General features: G+C 34.7%; 1 protein-coding gene across 3 annotated transcripts; it reads left to right on the top strand.

Annotated features, from left to right (window-relative positions):
* Positions 1-15,512: 15,512 nt before the first annotated feature.
* LOC131160428 (uncharacterized) lies at positions 15,513-21,002 on the top strand. 3 transcript variants are annotated; one of them, XM_058116103.1, is made up of 6 exons: positions 15,538-15,998; positions 16,121-16,170; positions 16,535-16,661; positions 18,565-18,669; positions 18,800-19,378; positions 20,092-21,002. In XM_058116103.1, the coding sequence occupies exons 1-6, from the start codon at positions 15,887-15,889 to the stop codon at positions 20,181-20,183; spliced, it is 1,065 nt and encodes a 354-aa protein (XP_057972086.1). In that variant the 5' UTR covers positions 15,538-15,886; the 3' UTR covers positions 20,184-21,002. The 3 variants fall into 3 exon arrangements, with proteins under 3 accessions (XP_057972087.1, XP_057972086.1, XP_057972088.1); XM_058116104.1 differs by lacking the exon at positions 20,092-21,002 and having other exon boundaries at positions 15,513-15,998; positions 18,800-19,630; XM_058116105.1 differs by lacking the exons at positions 15,538-15,998; positions 20,092-21,002 and having other exon boundaries at positions 16,121-16,392; positions 18,800-19,630.
* The last annotated feature ends 39 nt before the right edge of the window (positions 21,003-21,041 follow it).

The following is a 21,041-nucleotide window of genomic DNA, read 5'->3' as shown; positions in this document are numbered from 1 at the left end:
ACTTTATATGCCCATTTTTCTTACATTGATAGCATATGGTGTTAGTGTAAGCATTAAGGGATGTGCTTGCATTATCTTTGGAGGCTTTTGAGAAATAACCTATATAAAGATTCTTTTTCTTTTTATTTTCAATTCCATTAAATCCAATGTCTTCTTTGTTTAGAGACATTCTTTGGGAGCCTACCATTTTGTCAAAGTTTGTTTTTCCTTTTGTAAAGTTATAAATGATCTTTTCTTTATCTTTAATCTGATTTTTGAGATCATTTAACTCCATCTCTTTCTTGTTGTCAACCTTCTTTGGTGATTTTTCTAATTCTAGAGATAGTTTTCTTATCTTATCCTCTAATTTAGAAATATATATATATATATATATATATATATATATATCTTTCTTATATTCTATATAGGATAGGGATCGAATGTCTTCTATCATCTTTTCATTCTTGCTTTCTAATTATTTAATTTTTAAATTTTTTTCATTTTCAGCAAGATTTTTAGCTTTTAACTCCTTTGTCATAGCTTCATTCTTACTTTCTATTTTCTTGATTCTAGAATCTTTTTCTCTTTTGCAGCCTTAAGGAATTCTAACTCTTTCATTATTCCTTCATTCATATTTTTCAATGAAGTATTTTGTTTAGTTACTTTAATTAGCATCTTATGAACTTTGAATAAATCATTTTGAAGTTCTTCATAAGATAGCATGCTCTCATCATCGGATTCATCACTACAAGAATTATTTAAAGATTTAGATGAGGAGCTTTCCTCATTGTCCCAATCCATAAAGCACGTATAAGCAACCTCTTGGTCACTTGATTCATTCTTTGAACTACTCATCATGTCCCAAGTAGTGGCTTTCATGGCCTTTTTCTTTTTCTTCTTAGATTCTTTCTTTAGTAGTGGACATTCCGGTTTAATATGTCAAGCTTTGTTGCAATTGTAACACGTAGAAGTTTTATTCTTTGATTTCTTGCTAACTTCTTCTTCTTCATTATCTGATTCAGATTTGGATTTTCTTTTGAATTTATTTTTTCATCTTAGAATTTTTGCTAGCTTTTTAGATATAAAGGCTACTTCATCTTCATCCATTTCTTCTTCACTACTTGAGTTCTCTTTTGAGGCTTTGAATACTAGTTGTGTCTTGGGCTTTGGTTTTACAACTCTTTTCATTCATTGCCATTTCGTATGTGAGTGAAGAGCCTATAAGCTCATCTAAGGAAGTGGTTTTCAGATTTCTTCCTTTCTTTATGGCAGTGGCTTTTAGTTCCCATTTAGGTGGCAGCCTTCTAAGAATTTTCCTTATCATCTCATAAGTAGTGTAGGTTTTTCTTAGTGTATTTAGGGAATTGATTATGTGAGTGAACCTAGTAAACATATTAGTTATGGATTCATTTGGGTTCATTTTAAATACTTCATATTCACTTGTAAGCGTATCGATCCTATTATCCCTAACATCTATAGTGCCTTCATATGTTACTTTAAATTTGTCTCATATCTCCTTGGCTGATTTGCAAGTCATCATTCTATTAAATTCATTGGCACCTAAAGCACAATATAGAGCATTCATGACACTAGAATTTACTTGCAACATCTTATAGTCTAAGTCTGTCATATCAATTTTCTCCTTAGGGACTTGTTTTCCATCAACTATCTTAGTGGGAATTTGGTCACCTTCCATGACAACCTCCCATGCTTTTCAATTCATAGTTTGAAGATATATTTGCATTCTCTTTTTCCAGAAGGTATAGTTCAAACCACAAAAGATTTGTGGCCTAGTTGAAGATTGTCCCTCTCCAAAGGGAGCTACGCCTAATTGAGCCATTTAGATCTTTTTATAGCTACTAATTAAGATTTTCTATAACCCCGCTCTGATACCAATTGTAAAGCAAGGTGTAATCCCAAAGGGGGGTGAATTGGATTATAAAAATTTCTTTTAATTCCTTTTAAGAATCCTTAACCTTCTTTTATTTCTTTGAGCTAATTCTTGACTTGTTTGTTTAATTCTTTAATCACTCAAGAACTTAGTTCTTTTAATTCAATCAATTAACACAACTATGTAAACAACCAAGCAACCAAACAAATTATTCAAGTAACCAAGCCAATCATCCACAATTTGAAAACAAACAACCAAATGATTTGCCAAGCACAAGTTACCTGTAGTTCTTAAAATAGTTTGTTTGTTTATTTATATAAGCCCTATATATATAAAATTTGTACTTGCTAATATAAAGCCCTGTATTGATTGTTTTGCTTCTTCAATATGATTGTGCAATACAACATCCAATCAACACAATATCTACACTCTTCTCAACATTTAGAACTCAACTAAACTCTCAGTTTATTTATCCTTGGGCTACTGACCAAGTAATGTACTCCCATAGGGCTTCCGCAATGTATGGTATAACCAATGTACTCCCTTTTGGTTTCCGCAACCCAAATCAAAATTAGACTTCAAGTTTACTTGATTTTTACATTACGTAGTATATATGATTATCAATTAAATCATCCACGCAATTTAAATATGTTGAAAATAAAAAGTAAGGGAAAGAAAGAGTGAGACGAAGATTTTTATGAGGTTCAGCTTATACCCAGCCTACGTCCTTGCCTTTGGCAAACCACCAAAAGATTCACTAAACCTATTCCTTTAATGGGAGGAAGAATACCTTTACAACACTCCTTGGTTAAGGCCAAAGCCTGCCTTCTTTAAACGATATCTCCTTATCCGGTCACTCTTTAATTAGGCTAAAGCCTGCCTCTTTTAGCAATATTCCCTTACTTAGCCAACGATCCAAACAATCCTTGGAATCATCAATCTACAACATAAAAATCAAATATTTATGTACAAAGAATTTGCTCACACAAAGAGCTGATTAGTACAACAATTTTCAGCACAAATATACTTCAAAGTAAATAACAATATGGAATTTAACTTGAAGTTCAAGGAATTTTTCACTGTATGATTCTTTCAATGATTGAAAGATTTAGAACTTGTAGAACAAGATTGGTGATTGAATTAGTAAGACCTCAGCAAATTTCGTAGACAAGATGAGAGTGAAAGAGTCTTTAAGTGTTGAGAGCAATTGAGAGAATTTGATAGCTGAATTTGATTCTTGGATCTTGGTTCATTCACTCAATGATCTTTGAGGCTTATTTATAGATTTTAAAAGGTATGTAACTTGATCCTCCAAGTGACTTGGAGTATTCCCCAAGTTTTCACAAAGTTTGAGCCCCAAGCAAACCATTTAAAAAATGTTTCCGTTGAGTTTTTTTAAATTATGTTCGAGTGGTAGTTACCTGCCATGATCTGGCAATCGCATGCCATGTTATTTTTAAATGGGTAGTAGGGTGGTAGTTTCTTGCCAAGACACAGCCAGTCACCTGGCTTGACCACCCAGGCTCTTGTCATGGTTCAGGGAATCTACTGGTGGAACTTAACACTGTTGTTAGCTTCAAGTACAATTTAAGATTTTAGTCATAACTTTTTCTGTATAACTTTAAATTTGACGAGCTTGGTATCAAACGAAAGCTAAGAGAAAATACTATAACTTTTATGTTGAACACGTTTTTAAATAAGGAGTTTTTGATAGAAAAAAAATGCACCTCAATGAGGATGTAGAAAAATTAATAGCATTTGGAAGATCCTCTTTTTGGTGCTTTTAATTCCAAAAATGATTCTGACCTTTTTAAAATAATTTTTGATCTTATAAAAATATTTTTCAAGTATGTTATAAGGTATCTAGGTCAATAAATTTACCTAAGAGCTTCATGCATCCATATTAGAATTCTTTGGAGTACTTACATGATATTTCTTATATACTCTTTCAAATTTTCAATTCTTGAATTCCTTGAGGTCTTTATGTTTGCTTCATCTTTATTTGAACTTTCATCAAGTTCTCTTTAATCCTCATGCTTTCATGTTCTTCAAGTTTTATCTTTAAATCCGTTTTTGAATCCATGCTTTAAGCTTCATGTTGATCATCCTTCTTTGAAATATAAGCTTTCATGAATTCTTTAACCTTGCATTCATCATTGAGTCCTGAAAATACATCACTTAAACAAAGCATGTTAAGTTCTACTTGTTTGTTAGCATCAAAACAAGATGTTAATTCTTGTAAGGCCAACACCCGCTACCCCATATTGATGACTTGTTTGACTAATTCCAAGGAACACAAGTTTTCTTTAAGATTGATCTTCGATCTGGGTACCATCAAGTGAAAGTCAAGGCAAAGGATGTTCTAAAGACTGCATTTTGAACAAGGGATGACCATTATGAATTTCTGGTTATGTCATTCGGATTGACTAATGCTCCTACTACATTTATGGACCTAATGAATAGGGTCTTCCATTAGTATCTGGGTCAGTTTGTAGTGTATTTATTAATGACATTCTGGTATATTTATAGAGTCTCGAGGAGCACGAGGATTATTTGAGGATAGTTCTTCAGGTGTTAAGAGAAAGGAGGTTGTATGCCAAATTCAAGAAGTGTAAGTTTTGGTTGGAATGAATCACATTCCTTAGGCACATGATATCCACGGGTGGTATTTCTATGGACCCAAATAACATAGAGGCAATAGTGGACTAGGTAAGACCAAAAAATGTCGATGAGGTTAAGAGTTTCTTGGGTTTGACAAAATATTACCGCCGATTCATAGAGGGTTTTTCTAAGTTATTAGGCCCTCTAACAAAGTTGACTAGGAAGAAAGTAAGATATGAATGGACATATGAATGTGAACAAAGCTTTCAGGAGTTAAAGCAGCGACTTATCACTATACTAGTACTGATAATCCCTTCAGGAGAGGGGAGTTTTGTAATCTACAGTGATGCGTCTCAAAAGGGCTCGGATGCATGCTGATGTAACAAGGGAAATTTGTAGCTTTTTCTTCTCAGAAGCTTAAGGAGTACAAAAATAATTATTCGACACATGATTTGGAATTGGAAAAAGTGATTTGTACGTTAAAAATTTGGAGGCACTATTTGTATAAGGGTAGGTGCAAAATTTTCACAGACCACAAAATCCATAAGTAGTTCTTCACGTAGAAGGATCTAAATATGAGATAAAAAAGATGGTTTGAGATGATTAAGGATTATGACTGTACCATCAGTTACCACCCAGGGAAAGCTAATGTGGTAGCTGATGTGTTGACTTGTTAGTCAAGAAGTGCATCAGTATCAGCAATGGTAAATCAACATCAGATCATGATGGATTTAGAAATATTTCATGTGGAATTAGTATAGGGAAATCACCAGGTTTTTATTGCTAATTTGGTAATCCAACTCACCTTATAGGAAAGGATTAAGGCCGCTCAGATGAAAATGCGAAATTGGTGAAAATTGTGGATAAAGTGCGACGGAGACCGAGGTCAGATTTTAATGTCTCAGACGAGGGAGTGTTGAGGTTCCATACTAGATTATGTGTACCTGACAATGCTAAGGTTAAAAGAACTATTCTTTAGGAAACGCATCATTTCCTTTATATAGTGCATCCAGGAAGTACTAAGATGTATAGGTATCTATGAGAGTCTTTTTGGTGGAGTAATATGAAGAAAGAAATTGTTCGATACGTAGATTAGTGCTTGACATACTAGCAGGTGAAGACTAAGCATCAGAGACCAGCGGGACCATTGCAACCACTTCTCATTCCAGAGTGGAAGTGTGAGTATATTTCTATGGACTTTGTTACGGGATTACCACCGGTACTTCATGGACAAGACGCCATCTGGGTAGTCATTGACCGATTGATGAAGACTGCCCATTTTCTTCCAATCATAGTTAACTATTCCATAAGTAGATTGGAATAATTGTATATACAAGAGATATTTAGATTGCATGGCATGCCAATATCCATGGTATTAGATCGGGACCCACGGTTCACATCTCAGTTCTGGAAGAGTTTGCAAGGAGCCTTGGGTTCTCAGCTAACATTTAGTACAAAATTTGATCCTCAGATTGATGGACAGACAAAGGGGATAATTCAGATATTGTAGGATATGTTGCGAACTTGTGTGTTAGACTTTGGAGGGAGTTGGATCCAGTATTTGCCACTAGTTGATTTTTCTTATAACAACAACTACCAGGTCATTGTTAGGATGGCACCATATGAAGTGTAATATGGTCAGATCTCCTTTGTATTGGGATGATGTTGGTAAAAGGAAAATTTTGGGTTTAGAGATTGTAAGCAAACTTCTGAGAAAATCAGACTCATCCAAGAACGGATGAAAACAGCCTAGAGTTGACAGAAAAGTTATGCTGACACTCGCCATCGAGAGCTGGAGTTTGGTGTGGGGATCATTTATTTTTGAGAATTGCACCAATGAAAGGAGTGATGAGATTTGGAAAGAAGGGTAAACTAAGCCCTAGGTATATTGGGCCATTTGAGATACTAGAAAGAATTAGTTAAGTTACCTACAAGTTAGCATTACCTCCAGCTCTGTCTAGGCTCTATGATGTGTTTCACGTGTCAATGTTGAGAAAGTACGTCCTAGATCCTTCACATGTGATCAGTTATGAGTCACTGGAGCTTAAAGATACCAAATCATATGAAGAAGTGTCAGTTTAGATTTTGGACCGGAAAGAACAAGAACTACGCACTAAAAAGATCCCATTGGTAAAAATACTCCAGCGTAATCACACAGTTAAGGGGGTTTCATGGGAACTAAAGGAGAAAATGCGTCAAAGATATCCACACCTATTCAGGGAGCCCAACATTAAACCAATAAAAGTAAAGGTAAATAATTGATTTTGACTATTGACTTGTATAGTGTAGGGTAGTTCGTTATAATTCAGTGTTTTTGGTTTAAAATTATGAATGGTTTTGGGAGTTTTTTTATGCGATTAAATGTAATCTCCCAGAAACATTCGATGTAATCATGATATTTCTCCACCACAAGTGAGGGTTATTAATAAATTTGGGACGAGGCTGTTATTTGGGTGGCCACCGACTCTTTCTAAGGTCAGGTAAACTATCAAATGATTTCCAGATGTTAATAAATACTAGTTGGCAAATTTCAAGGACGAAATTTTTATAAGAAGGAGAGGATGTAGAGACCCGGAATAATAATAATAATAATAATAATAATAATAATAATAATAATAATAATAATAATAAATAGCAATAAAAAGAAGGAACTTGGTTTGGTGCAGACCAAACTGTCGACGATTTTATGGAGCTCAGGAAAACCGTCAACGGTTTGAGTTATCGTGGCTCAGTTAAGGTAAAACAGTAAAAAGAGGTTTTTTTAAATACTAAACCATTGACGGTTTCCACTAGGGCAGCAACCTATAAATAGGTTCTAACTCATTTTTTTTAAGGAAAAATTCACTCTCTCAATTTCTCTCTCTAACTGCGGCTCTCCTTCTCTCTCTCTCTCTCTCTCTCTCTCTCTCTCTCTCTCTCTCTCTCCTCAATTTCTCACCCAATTTCAACCCGAATCGATTGATAAACATCATTTCGGGATCCCAGTGACGATTCTTAACAATTTAACCAGAGCTGTTTTGCTGTTTGGGGATCTTAGGTACCACTCCAGGGTTAAGGTAAGGGGAATAGATTGTGTCAGGTATTTTTAAATATTTAACCAATTAAATTGTAATATGATTTTGACTTTGGTGCAATCCCAAGATGGGGGTGAATTAGAGATTTAAAAATTCCTCCCCTAGGTTCAACTAATCTAGCAACAGCATAACACAACCTAGGGTCTTTCTAAAATAGACTCAATTCCCCAAGCAAGTATGTTTGCAAATATTTAAAGCAATTAAAACATTCACAACAGTTCAAGTACAGCATACATGTGTAGAATTGAAAGTGCAAAAATTAAATAGAGAGCCGACACAAAATATGTTATCAGGGTTCGGCCAATATAGCCTACCTCCCCGCCTTGGCTCACAAGCACAAGGATTCCACTATGACTGACTTAATAGGTGGAGCAACACCTAATACAACTAGGTCAAATTAACACAGGGCTGACCTCAACCTTTACAACCAATCCTCCAGGCTAGATTACCGCCCCCTCAGGCCACACCTGGAATACAACAAAATCACAATATAATTTGCGTATACAATTTATGCTTTTAGATTAGTAGATTTGTACCAGTATAATCAACACACTACAATATGATAGGATATGATAAGCTCAATGTAGTCTCATTATCTACTCTCAAAAATAATGTTGGTATATCAATCAGAATATGAGAGTGTATGTGTTAGGATCTTTGTGTCAAGATAATAATATCAATCACAAGATGCAAAAACAAAGATTTTCAGCATACAAGAAAATATCTCAAAAATATTTTTCCCAAAAATAAACATAAGAGATATATAAAATCGGTTTGTAAAAATTGTTTCACAAAAAAAAAATACAATACAAGCTCTTGAGTATTGCAATGATAGTGTAAGACTCACAAGCTCTAAGGAGTTTTCCCAAGGAAGACTTATTAACAAAGTCTCCAAGAAAAACTATAAACTTACTCTCAAGTAAAAATAAATCTTAATCAAACAGAGCAGATGAGAGTGTAAGTCTTATAGAATAATCACAAAAGCACTCTTACTAAACGATTTTTGCAAAGGGAATGAGTAAGAATGGAAGTGCAAAGCTTGAATATGAGAAATAGGGTTTTTGAATTTTAGAGAGAATTTTCTAATGATATTTGCTAATTGATTGCTAATCCATACAAATGAGGAGGTATATATAGACACCCCTAAAATTATAACCGTTTGGGACCTATCTAGCATATTTGGAAAAGTTTAAATAGGGTTAATAAAAATTAACAGCGTTTTAACCTTTGTTCCAAGCAATCTGAGAGGATTGGTTGACCATTTTTATGGTTCGTTCAACCGGGTTTCCTAGTTCGGTCGACCTGGATGAATTTGAACTGAGAAGATGGTCAATTAGATTTGAGGCGATTTCAGAACCATCGAGGTTCGGTTGACCAAGCTAAGTTTTATTGATCGAAGTTGAATGTTCAATCGACTAGGCCATTTTACAACTGAGAGTTCGGTCGACCAGAAAGTTGGGATTTCCCATGTGCTTATTCGGTCAACCAGAGCGTTGTTGCTTATTTTAAGGACGGTCAACCAAAATGGTCAAACCATTGATCCTGGGGAAGTTCAGTCGATTGAAGTGTCTTAGTACATTTTGGTTCGGTCAACTAGATGGTCAACTGTTGACCTAGGGAGGTTCGGTCGACCGATAGTCTCTTTAGGTTTAAGTTCGATCGATCAACCATATAAGATTTGTGCATTTAAGTCCTATTTTTCTTTTGAAGTCACCCCTATTCACATGATTATTACTTCTAAGATATGGGGGCTTTTTCATGCAATATATTTGGACCTAAGGTCAGTTTAAGGTCTTTGAGCATATAATCCAAAAAATCTGATGTTGGTCGACCAAGGGTGATCCCAATGGTCATGTGGTTCCCTATGGTCAAACTATGGTCATTAAGCTTATCTGTCATATCATGCATGCAATGTGTTAATTATTACAGACCATAATTAATATTACAGACGTAAATAATATGAAATATAAATTACAAAATAAACACTTTGGGTCTTCAATTTCTTTCAAGTCCAAGTGTGTGCACCATATGAAGCTTCCAATTGATCCTGCATATAAACTCATTAACCATTAAATACCAGAGTATTTGTTATAATCAAAATGGGAAATGACCTATAAGGTCAACATATGAGATTACAGGAAATATACATATGTTTTCTGGATATTCTTGTGATACCCCGTGGAAGAAAGACTTAAAAGGATTAAATGTTACTACCCATATCAACAAGGTGCCCCTTTCCTTTTAAGAGCTTGAAAAGTAAGGTGTAGTCCCAAGAGGGGGGTGAATTGGATTTAAAAACTTTTTTTAATTCCTTTTGAGAATTCTTAAACTTCTTTTATTTCTTTTAACCAATTCTTAACTTGTTTGTTTAACTCTTTAATCAAAATAGAACTTAAATTCTTTTATCCAATCAACAACATTATTGCTTAGCCAAACAAGTAATCAATCATTCAACCAAACCAATCAAGCACAATGTTTAAACCAAACAACCAAATGATTTGTCAAGTATAAGTTAACTGCAGCACTATTTGATTAATAGAAAATTCAGCACTCTTTGTAATATAAACACAAACCACTCAATATCAAACTTTAAACCATTTAATCATAATATAGCTTATGTTATCAACCTTGGATATAAAATTGAATTAAGCCATGTATATATGAAATGTTATGCTTGCTGATATAAAGCCCTGTATGAATGGATTTGCCTCTTTAATATTATATGCAATATAGAATCCAACACTTTTCCCAATATTCAAAATCCAAATAAACTCTTAGTTAATTTATCTTTGGGATGTTTAAACAAGTAACGTACTCTCGTATAATTTTCGCAAAATATGGTTTAACCAACGTACTCCCTTTCGGTTTCTGCAACCCAAATCAAAATCAGACTTCAAGTTTAATTGATTTCCAAATATACATAGTATATATGATTTCCAATTTAAACCATCCACGCAACTTAAATATGTACTGAAAATAAAGAGTAGGGAAAGAGAGAGTGAGATAGAGATTTTTACAAGGTTCAGCTTATACTCAGCTTATGTTCTCGCCTTTGGTAAACCACCAAAGGATTCACTAAACCTATTCCTTTAACGGGTGGAACAAACCTTTACAACACTCCTTGGGTAAGGCTAGAGCCCGCCTTCTCCAAACGATATCCCCTCGTCCGGTCACTCCTTAACTAGGCTAGAGCCCGCCTCTCTAAGCAATATCCCCTTGCTTAGCTAATGATCCAAACAATCTTTGGAATCGTCAATCTACAAGAAATAAATCAAATAGATGCGTACAAAGAACTTGTTTCTCAAAGAGATGGTTAGTACACCAATTACAACACAACTAATATACTTCAAAGTAAACAACAATATGGAAATTAACTTGAAGCTCAATGAAGTATATCACCAATTAATTCTTCCAATGATTGAAATATTTAGAATTTTTAGTACAATTCTTGTGGAAGAAGATAAGCAAAACTCAGTTAAATTCGTGCACAATAAGTGAGCTTGAGAGCAAGAGAGAGCCTCAAGAATTTGAGAGCAATTGAGAGAGATTTTGAATTTTTGCCGAATTAAATTCTTTTGTGTATTGATTCAATGATCTTTGAGACTTATTTATAGATTTGAAAAGGTATGCAACTTGATCCCCAAGTGTCTTGGAGTATTCCCCGAGTTTTTACAAATTTTGAGCCCCAAGCAACCTCATTTAAAAATTTGACCGTTATAAAAAAAATTCAAAACAGTCGCGTGATAAATGACTGTCCATTTTTGGCAGTCATCTGTCCAATTAAAATAAAGGGGCAGAAAGGTGGTAGTCGGCTATCCAAACCCACACAGATGCCTCAAAGTGCACTAGCAGTCGACTGTCCAGTTCTTGACAGTCGTCTGTCAAGTTGTTAACTTCGAGTACCCTTCAGTCGTTTGATCATAACTTTTTTGTGTAACTCCAAATTTTACGTTATTGGTGTCAAATGAAAGCTAAGAGAAAATCTTACAACTTTCATGTTGAACACTTCTTAAAATAAGGAGTTTTCGATATAGAAAAATGCACCTCAATTTGGATGTAGAAAAATTGACAGCATTTGGAAAATCCTTTTTTTTGGTATTTTTTATTTCAAAAATGATTCTAACCTTTTTGAAACAATTTTTGACCTTATAAAAATATTTTCCAAGTATTTTAAAAGGTATCTAGGTCCAATAAATTTACCTAAGAGCTTCATGCATCTATATAGAAATTCCTTGATGTACTTACATGAAATTTCCTAGACTCTTTCGAATTTTCAATTCTTGAATTCCTTGAGGTCTTCATGCTTGCTTCATCTTTCTTTGAGCTTTTATCAAGTTCTCTTTAATCCTCATGCTCTCATGATCTTCAATCTTTTATCTTTGAATCCATTTTTGAATCCATGCTTTTAACTTCATATTGAATTCCTTCTTTGAAGTACAAGCTTTCATGAATTCTTTAATGCTCTATCCTTGAGTCCTGAAAATCCATCACTTAACACAACATGTTAAGTTCTACTTGTTTGGTAGCATCAAAATAGGATATTAAACCTAATAAGACCAACAGATCCTTCCCATAAAAACTCCACGGTTACGCGTACTTGACTTGGAGTAATCTTAGGATAGGTGACCTTTTGGGAAGTTTTCTCAGAAAGTGTGCGAGTGAGGAACAAACACATTAAAAAGGACACATGTTAATATGTGGGGCCAGTCATTAGTCCGATAAGGCCTGCCCCCTATTGTCTGGTCTAGGTGGAGGAGGAGAGACGCAATGCTCCCTGGCAGACCTAGGTTGGGGCGTTACAAAATGGTATCAGAGTCATTACCCAACCAAAGGTGTGATGAGATTCACATCGCCTGAGTTTGGAAATGTGGGTTCGCAATAAAAACGTTGCGTTCTGTAAGTGGGGGAAAATATGATACCCTGTGGAAGAAATGCTTAAAAGAATTAGATGTTACAACCCATATCAATAAGGTACACCTTTCCTTTCGAGAGTCTTCCCATAAGAACTCCATGGTTAAGGGTGCTTGGCTTGGAGTAATCTTGGAATGAGTGACCTTTTGGGAAATTTTCTTGTGAAGTGTGTGAGTGAGGACAAAACACACTGAAAAGGACACGTGTTGTCTGTAGTACCAGTCATTAGTTCGATAAGGCCCGCCCCCTATTGTCAGGTCCAAGTGGAGGAGGAGAGACACAGTGCTTCCTGACAGACTCAGTGTGGGATGTTACAATTCTGGTATATGGAAATGGGGATTTTGAATTTATGATTATTATAGGTATATATTTTTGGGAAAATGGGTATATTGAGTTGATTAAATCATAGAAGATGATGATTCTTTTAATTTTCAGCAATATATATATATATATATATATATATATTTCCAGGCAGTTATTAAATTATGAATTATCACCCAAATTGTGTGGCATGAGTATATACTAATTTTAGAAAATGTTTTAAAAATTATGGAATTATGATATTATTATAAACGACTGTGTGCCGAGTCCAGATGGTTATGTGCCGATTACAGATGGTTGTGTGCTGATTATAGATGGCTATGTGCCGATTATAGATAGTTGTGTGCCAAGTTATAAAATAATGGTTTTATAAAGAGTTGTGAAATGACATATTTTATATAGAATTGTGATTATATCATCTTTTATACAAATTTATGAAAATGTGATAATGTTACAATTTGACTATATGAAATGTATTATATGGTAGTATAATCCTGATGAACTGGTTTGTATTGAGAGCACGGTATTGTAGTTAGTATGATAGTCAGTGCAACTACACTACTCAAAAAAAGTGTTAGTAATGGAAGTCGATTTGGCCTACGAAAAGATGTTGACCGCTTTTGGGTCTGGACCAGGCTGCGGTAGGCAAATCGTACAATAGACGCATTAAATTTGACGTAGCCTGGTGGTAGGCCAGCCATGGCTAAGTCTCGTCTTCAGGCCGCACAACCCGATCATATAGGGTTATTACATGATGAGATATAATCATTCATTCAAGTAAAATTAGTTATGTATATATGTATATGATGTTTCAAATATTGTAGATAATAATGTATTATGATATAACATGTTTTGAAAAGGAAACATGTGTTTTCGAATATATACATAAGTGTGAGTACAGATTTACATGTTTTATCAATTAAAGTTAATTATTTAATGAATGTGGTCTTGGAATACAAAAACTCATGTTGCCACACACTCATAATAATCTACTCCGTCTTACTGAGAGGTGTCTCACTCCTATAATTTCTAACATTTGAGGAAATCCCAGAAATAAGCCTAGAGTGCTCCAAGGCAGGGCTGATTAGAGTTTGTTCAGGGTAAGTTTTTGTGAGACACAGTTATGTAAATGGGCATACTTAGTGTTTTGAGGGATGTATTTATGGACTTGTGGGGAAATATGTATGTATTTTGGGTAACAATAGAACTCTGGTATTATATTTGGAGTTTGTACATGTATGTTCCGCTGTGTTGTGTGGGAAGAGTTATGGAAAGGTGTACCTGGTGCCCACTTTAGGTATCTGGTTGTTATATTGTGGTATCAGAGATTATATGGAGAATATTACTCTGGGCCCCACAGTGTTCGGGGCATGAGCTCGTTTTTATACTGTTATTGTTTTATGGGTCATCATAGTTGTGGTATCATAACTTATTTATGGTAGAATTTCATGGGGCCTTACAGTTTGGTATCAAAACTTATTCATGGTAGAATTTCACATGGCCTTACAACATTGTCTGAAAAGGCTTAATTAAAGAAATTATTTAGCTTAATAAATGAAATAAATTTTTATTGATTTATAAAATTTAATACATTTTATACATACCAAATATAAATGGCATTTGAAACTTCACAATAATTCAGATAGTCTTATGGTTGTTTGATTCTAACCATCAAGAAATTGTTACCAAGTTAGATAGAGCGAAATTAAAATAAAAAGATATAAAACTATTTTTATTATTTTAGTTAACAGATGTTAACTTTATTACCCCTTTGATAGTGTTAGAGCTATTAGTGTCATTTTTAAAAATTTAAGGAGCAATTTGTAACCGATTGCATGATTTAGGGGGGGTGTAACTGTTTTTTTTTTTCCCATAAAATAAAGAAAATTTTGGTTCTCTTGTCTATTTTTTTCTTTTTTTTTCATTTCATATGAGCATACTGAGCCACTAAAAAAAAAAGAGCCACTAAATACAAAAAACCTAGTGCACATTAAATATGCAGAGGCACACAAAATTATGAAACTTAAGAGTAAATTTGAATAGCTCAAATAATATACAAAGAGATCAAATAGTAGATAAAAAGAAATATGTAATCATCACACAGGAAATGCTTCGAAAAGATTAAAAAAAAAAAAATCAAAAAATTGAATAAAAATATATATATATATATATATATTTAAAAGCCTACACTCATGCTCAAAACTTAAGAGAAACACTAATTTCAAATGAAAAATTTAGCAAACACTTTTAAGACAGACAAATATCTTACCTCTACAAGTCATATTGAGAAAATTTAACAAACAATTAAAGGATGGGAATTTTGACTAGCACCTTAATGCAAAATAATTGAAAATATTTTGAAAAATTTATTCACACACACACACATATAATTTCAAATATTAAAACTCGGAAAAAAATCCATAAACAAAAATTTTGGTCTTGTCATTTAAAATGTCGTGTTACCTAAATTATTCTCATACCTTTATCATTATAGCTATGCAATAGATATTTATTATCGATTTTATCTTGGGAGGTTCTAAATGCAATCCTAAAAACTTTTTCACTAAAACCCGAACCTCACGCTTATACTGTAGATAGGATAGGGTTTTGGGAAAGGTCATCATCCGATTGTTGTTGCAAATAAAACATATTCTAATAACTAATTGGGATAATTGATGAGATGGAGATGAAGATTGTTCCACAATTGACAATCCAAGACTAATAATATTAAGGAAAAGATTAAGAAAATAGAAAAAAAGAAAAAGAAAAAGAAAAGTATAATTATGTAAAATAGAAGATATATTGGAAAAATGAATCGATTTGCATTTAGAAACAACCTAGTCATATTAGAGGATCAATTTATAGAACTTGTTCATGAGAGAGAGAGAGAGAGAGAGAAGAAACTAAAAAAGGTGATTTAGTTGGCAGTTTTGAATTTGGAGAAACAGAGAGATAAAGAGTGAAGATTTGGAGGAATTTGTTTAGGCCGAGGAATAACGTCCTTTCCATGAATTCCGCTGCTTCTACGAAATCAACCTTACACACACTCTCTCTCTCGCTCGCTCTGTTTTTGCTTTGCGTGCTGATTCTGCAACAGGGTTGAGGAGCAATGGCCGACCAGCACAAAGTAAAGCTCTTCGAGCTCAACAATGGAACTATGCGAGTAAACATCACGAACTTTGGGGCCACTATCACTTCCCTCTTCGTTCCCGACAAAAATGGTTTCTCTCTCTCTCTCTCTCTCTCTCTCTCTCTCTCTCTCTCTCTCTCTCTCTCTCTCTCTCTCTCTCTCTCTCTCATTAATAATAGATGTTGTTGACGTTTCATTTATGGGTGCCTGAAGGAAATCTTGGTGATATAGTCCTTGGATTCGACTCCTTCGAACCATACCACGTGAGTTCTATCGAGCCGTCTTTCATGAAATAGTTATATTTTAGTCCATTCTCCTTTTGGTTGTTGTGAAGGAAAAAATTTTTGCGTATGGAAAGAAAATTTTGGAAAAGCTTGTACTGCCTTTCCAGCCCCATTGTTTCTGTTGTGATTTCAGAGTTTCCTCCTCCTTTTTGGCATTTTTTGTTTAATCAGCAAGACACCAATGGAGAAAATAGAATTAAGGTTTTTGGCTTTTACTTATAATTAAAGTTAGACTTTGTAAAGTAGAGTGAGTTTGCAAATGATTCACTCCGACTTTTCATATGCTTAAGCTCTCTTTCTCACCTGCATGAAACTTACCTTTTGTTGATTTCTGTTTATGCAGAAAGGCGCTTCACCTTATTTTGGCTGCATTGTGGGCCGGGTAGCAAACAGAATCAAAGAAGGAAAGTTTAATCTTAATGGGGTTGGTTACTCTTTGGCCATTAACAATCCCCCGAATAGTCTACATGGTATGGGATGCTGTATCTCTAAATTTTTGGAGCTTTAATTCACTTTAATGTTTATCATGGGAGAATTGAAAATTCTTATGATTATATGTAAGACTTCTATTGCTTAATAATGAGATAGGCTCCCCTTTATGTCTTCAACTTGGGAAATCATTTTTCTATTATAATCTATAGCTAGGCCTCCTATAAAAGAAAAGCATAACTAATGATCACTGCACTGGTGCAGTTGGTTGACCTATTTTTAAACTTTTATTTTCCAAAAAATAATTCTGCGTGGTTTAGTGGTTCCAAACCAATCCAAACATTGTGAAGGAAAGAACGGGAAAGGAGGTGGAAGGATCCAGGCTTGCTAATTTGATGCAATATATGGGAGGAGATAAGAAGAGATGGAGAGAGAGAGAGAGTGGAGAGGGGACTAACCAGTTCCTCGCAATACATAACAAGGAAGCAGGTCCCCAAAAGTACTCAATTATTCATTATTCAACTCTTATTATTATCCTAATACATTGTGATCTTTTATTTTTGTCTTGGAGAGCAAAATATGAACCTAATGGAGTTCCAAATAGGAAGTTAATCCTCATCAAATCATAGCCTGATTATTAAGAAAATAAAAAGCTAGTTATGTTTTCTTTTAGATATTGTTTGAATACCCGCCGAAATTTGTTGGAAGATTGTGGTTTCCTACAGTTTTGTAGTTGAAAGTGTAGTGATTTGCAATGATGTGTATGTATGTAGAAGTATGAAAATTATAAAATGTAAATGTAAGATGGGTGAGCCCCAATGTAATGTAAATTTGATGTTTGAGGTTTTTTATTTTATTTTTATAATCACTTCTCTTATATGTTTCAGTTGCAAGAGTAATGAAGACCTGGAGACTTCATATTATATTGGGTTTTACTGAAAAATAGTGTAAAATGAGGAATAGAACTTTTTCAGGAAACTATTCCTCCAAATATTTCAAGATCAGAGAAGTATTTGCTTGTTCTGCAAAGTTAAATGTGCTTCCAAAAGTCTTCTTTAAATGCTTTGTTTCTCATCACCTTATTTTAAGGTGGAAAAAAAAAAAATATTCGTTAAGGAAGGAGAAATTACTAGAGTAGTATAAGGCAGCCTCCTAGAAAACAAAAAGAGGAAAAAATGCCCTCTGAGAAAGAGAAAAATGGCATCAGGGCAGCCCTGCAATACTGCTGCAAATTACTCAAAGAAATTTCCCCACAACCATAAAAGAAATAGAATTGCAAGAATTAATGATTGAATCTATGACCATCCTATTTTTCGAAACTGACAATTAATGATTGAACCTTCAAGGCAAACGATAAGCTCTATAGCATTATGAAAATTCCCAAAACAGAAATTTTCTAAAATTTGATCATGATTTTAAATTTCCTCATTTCCCTTCACCATTACCTTTTACCGAGCATCACATAGTAGAATGGGGTCTTGGTATGAAGCTTGTCTACTTGGTAAATTTTGAAATTGGGACTAGAAACTATTGATATTTTGATGTTTGGTGGTTGATTTTACTGTTGTGACATTAGTGACTTATTTTCACATTTGATTGATCTTGTTGTATTTATATCTTGACCTGGTAAAGGCGTTACACTCAAACTTGAAGGTTAGAGGTTCAGGTGATAAAAACAACCTTGGGCTGTCTACATCGTGCTCTCATTGGACCCTGATATGGTGTGGTTGCTTTCTGCAGTTGGTGTTGTGTTTGCATTTATTGTAGGTCAAATCCTGCATTTTTAGATTTTCTTGTTTTGCAGTGTCTGTTGTGTCCCATGTAGGTGTGTCTCGTGTCCCTTGTGCCTTCTCTATATTTCATGGCGTGTAGTTAATCATTTAATGCTCTTTTGCTTCCTATTTGTGTTTTTTGTTATTGTCTAAAAAATTTTCATATTTTCAGGTGGGCACAAAGGTTTTGATAAAGTAGTTTGGGAGGTAGCAGAACATAAAAGTGGGGAACACCCATCAATTACCTTGAAGTATAACAGTCATGATGGGGAAGAAGGTTCTCTCTCTCTCTCTCTCTCTATATATATATATATATATATGTGTGTGTGTGTGTGTGTGTGTGCGCGCGCGCGCACTTTTGTGCTTTTCACTTTTTTTGAATGATTCCACTATGCTTCTTATATCAGGATATCCGGGGGATGTTATAGTCACTGCAACTTACACGCTTACTTCAAGTTTGACAATGAGGTTAGACATGGAAGCTGTGCCTAGTAATAAGCCAACTCCAATCAACTTAGCTCAACACACCTACTGGAACCTAGCAGGTCACAGCTCTGGGAACATCCTTGAGCATTTGGTTAAATTATGGGCTTCTCAAATCACCCCTGCGGATCAAAATTCAATCCCAACTGGTGAATTTTTGTCAGTTAAAGGTACAGTTTTTGATTTCACTGAAGAGAAAAAAGTTGGCAGCTCGATAGAAAATGTTCCTGGCTTGGGATACGACCATAATTATGTGCTTGACTGTGGGGAAGATAAATCAGGCTTGAGACATGCAGCCAAGGTGAAGGATCCATCAACCTCTAGAGTTTTGAACTTATGGACAGATGCCCCTGGCATGCAGTTTTACACAGCAAACTATGTGAATGATGTTGCTGGTAAAGGTGGAGCTGTATATGGAAAGCATTCTGGACTTTGTTTAGAAACACAGGGATTTCCAAATGCCATTAATCAGCCAAATTTTCCTTCAATTGTGGTTCAACCTGGTGAGAAATATATGCATGCCATGTTGTTTGAGTTCTCAGTAGAGTAGAGGATGAGAAAGAATTGGCTTAATTTAGAGTTATTACGAAAGTTTACAATTATGTTTTGTGTTCTTTGCTTCTCTTTTTCATTTTCTTTTCTTGGTGTTTTTGAGTTGGTTGTTTTTTGGGGGTCATGTTTCTTTATTTAAACTGATGAGATTTTGAAAGCTAATTCATTGTTCATTTAAAATGTGGCATAGAGACCCACATATACTTTCATGCTGTAAATTGTTTTGCAAACTGGCAGGCTGCAGGCAGACTCCGCACATTTCGCCCCTGCGAGGGTTGGCTACATTCTTACACCCTGCATCACGTGTCACCCCTGCTAGGGTTGGCCATATTCTTACACCCTGCCTCACATGTCACTCCTAGGGTTGGCTAAACACATGGGTTTTTAAATGGTTTTTTGGGGGTTTAGTGGTACAAAAGCACAATCTTCTGCTTTGGTATAATGTAGAGCATTTGATTACTCTAGAAGCACAAGCTTGTAGAATGGAGTGGTTTAATTCCTGTTATATATTGCGAACGTAAAACAACAAATAACTTACATTTTGAGCCCCTTTCAAGCCTCTGCCATAGAATTCAACCTCTTTAGTGTTACTTGAAGTGTGGAAAAGAAATTGAGGTGTCTGACCAAAAGATATTGTTTGGTCTGACAAGTATTTGTCTTACAGGTTTTGTATGTCCACTTTGTGCTCAGTCTAGGTCATCAACTGACTTCAGAGGCAAGCTCCAATCACTGAGTAGAATCTTATTAGGCATATGATGGAAGAGAAATTCATCTTGATCAATTATTAACAACTGATGTACTTCAGTTGTGTTTAGTGGCTCAACTTGATAGAGAAGTTTCTCATATGCTCGTGTTTGACAAAATGGTTGAAGTATGTTCTTTTGATGAAGATGGACAACATATATTCTGTAGAATCTGTACATTGGAGGACTTTGTATGCATTACGCTTGACTTGCAATCCTAAGACTTTTACTCCATTGATCAAGTCGTTACCTTTGCCAAGAGTTCTGAGACAGAACTAAATATTGGATGGATACTTGTAAATGACTAGCAGTTCCACATGAGCCACCTCCTGCTTCTACCAAGCTCCTTGATTCAAAGAGGGTTGATTGCTTAACTGTTGACAGAAAGGAAACTCATATCACCCTAAGAAGACTCGTGTTTATATGTAGAGATTGACCAAGATAAGGAAGACAAGGCAGGCTAAGAGTGGGGAGAGCCCTATTGATATGATTGCTTTGTGAATGCCCTTTATACTGATGAAGATGAAGGGTTAATGTTAGCTAGTGTACATAAATCTCCTACTATAGGTTGAGATTTTGTTCAAGTGGGAGAGATTGATGAAATATAGCTGGAGAATTAATTTTCATTTTCATTTTTTTATTCTTGGATATTTTTGTTGGGTAATATCTTTAAGATGCTGGGATATTAGTTTCAGGAAGTAGCATTTTGGCTTATTTCAGATTCTAAATTTAAGTTTCTTATTTTCCAAGCATTGTAGGCCTATAGAAGGCCTCCTGTGTACTCATTTGAAAATTGAATTACAATTATTTTATGTTGGACAGTGGCCCTGCATCAAGAAGTGTATAAATACATCTTCTGGGGAGATTATGT

The sequence above is a fragment of the Malania oleifera genome, chromosome 7 (genome assembly GCF_029873635.1).
Source record: "Malania oleifera isolate guangnan ecotype guangnan chromosome 7, ASM2987363v1, whole genome shotgun sequence".
Lineage (NCBI taxonomy): Eukaryota > Viridiplantae > Streptophyta > Magnoliopsida > Santalales > Ximeniaceae > Malania > Malania oleifera.
Note: the sequence above shows the minus strand (reverse complement) of the source record. Positions and strands in the feature narration are given on the sequence as shown.

Bases quoted from the DNA above. Each gene is read 5' to 3' on its own strand.
- LOC131160428 (XM_058116103.1), top strand. From the start codon at position 15,887: ATGGCCGACCAGCACAAAGTAAAGCTCTTCGAGCTCAACAATGGAACT. The intron at 16,171-16,534 runs GTGAGTTCTATC...CTGTTTATGCAG, and splicing joins ACTCCTTCGAACCATACCAC to AAAGGCGCTTCACCTTATTT. The intron at 16,662-18,564 runs GTATGGGATGCT...TCATATTTTCAG, and splicing joins TCCCCCGAATAGTCTACATG to GTGGGCACAAAGGTTTTGAT.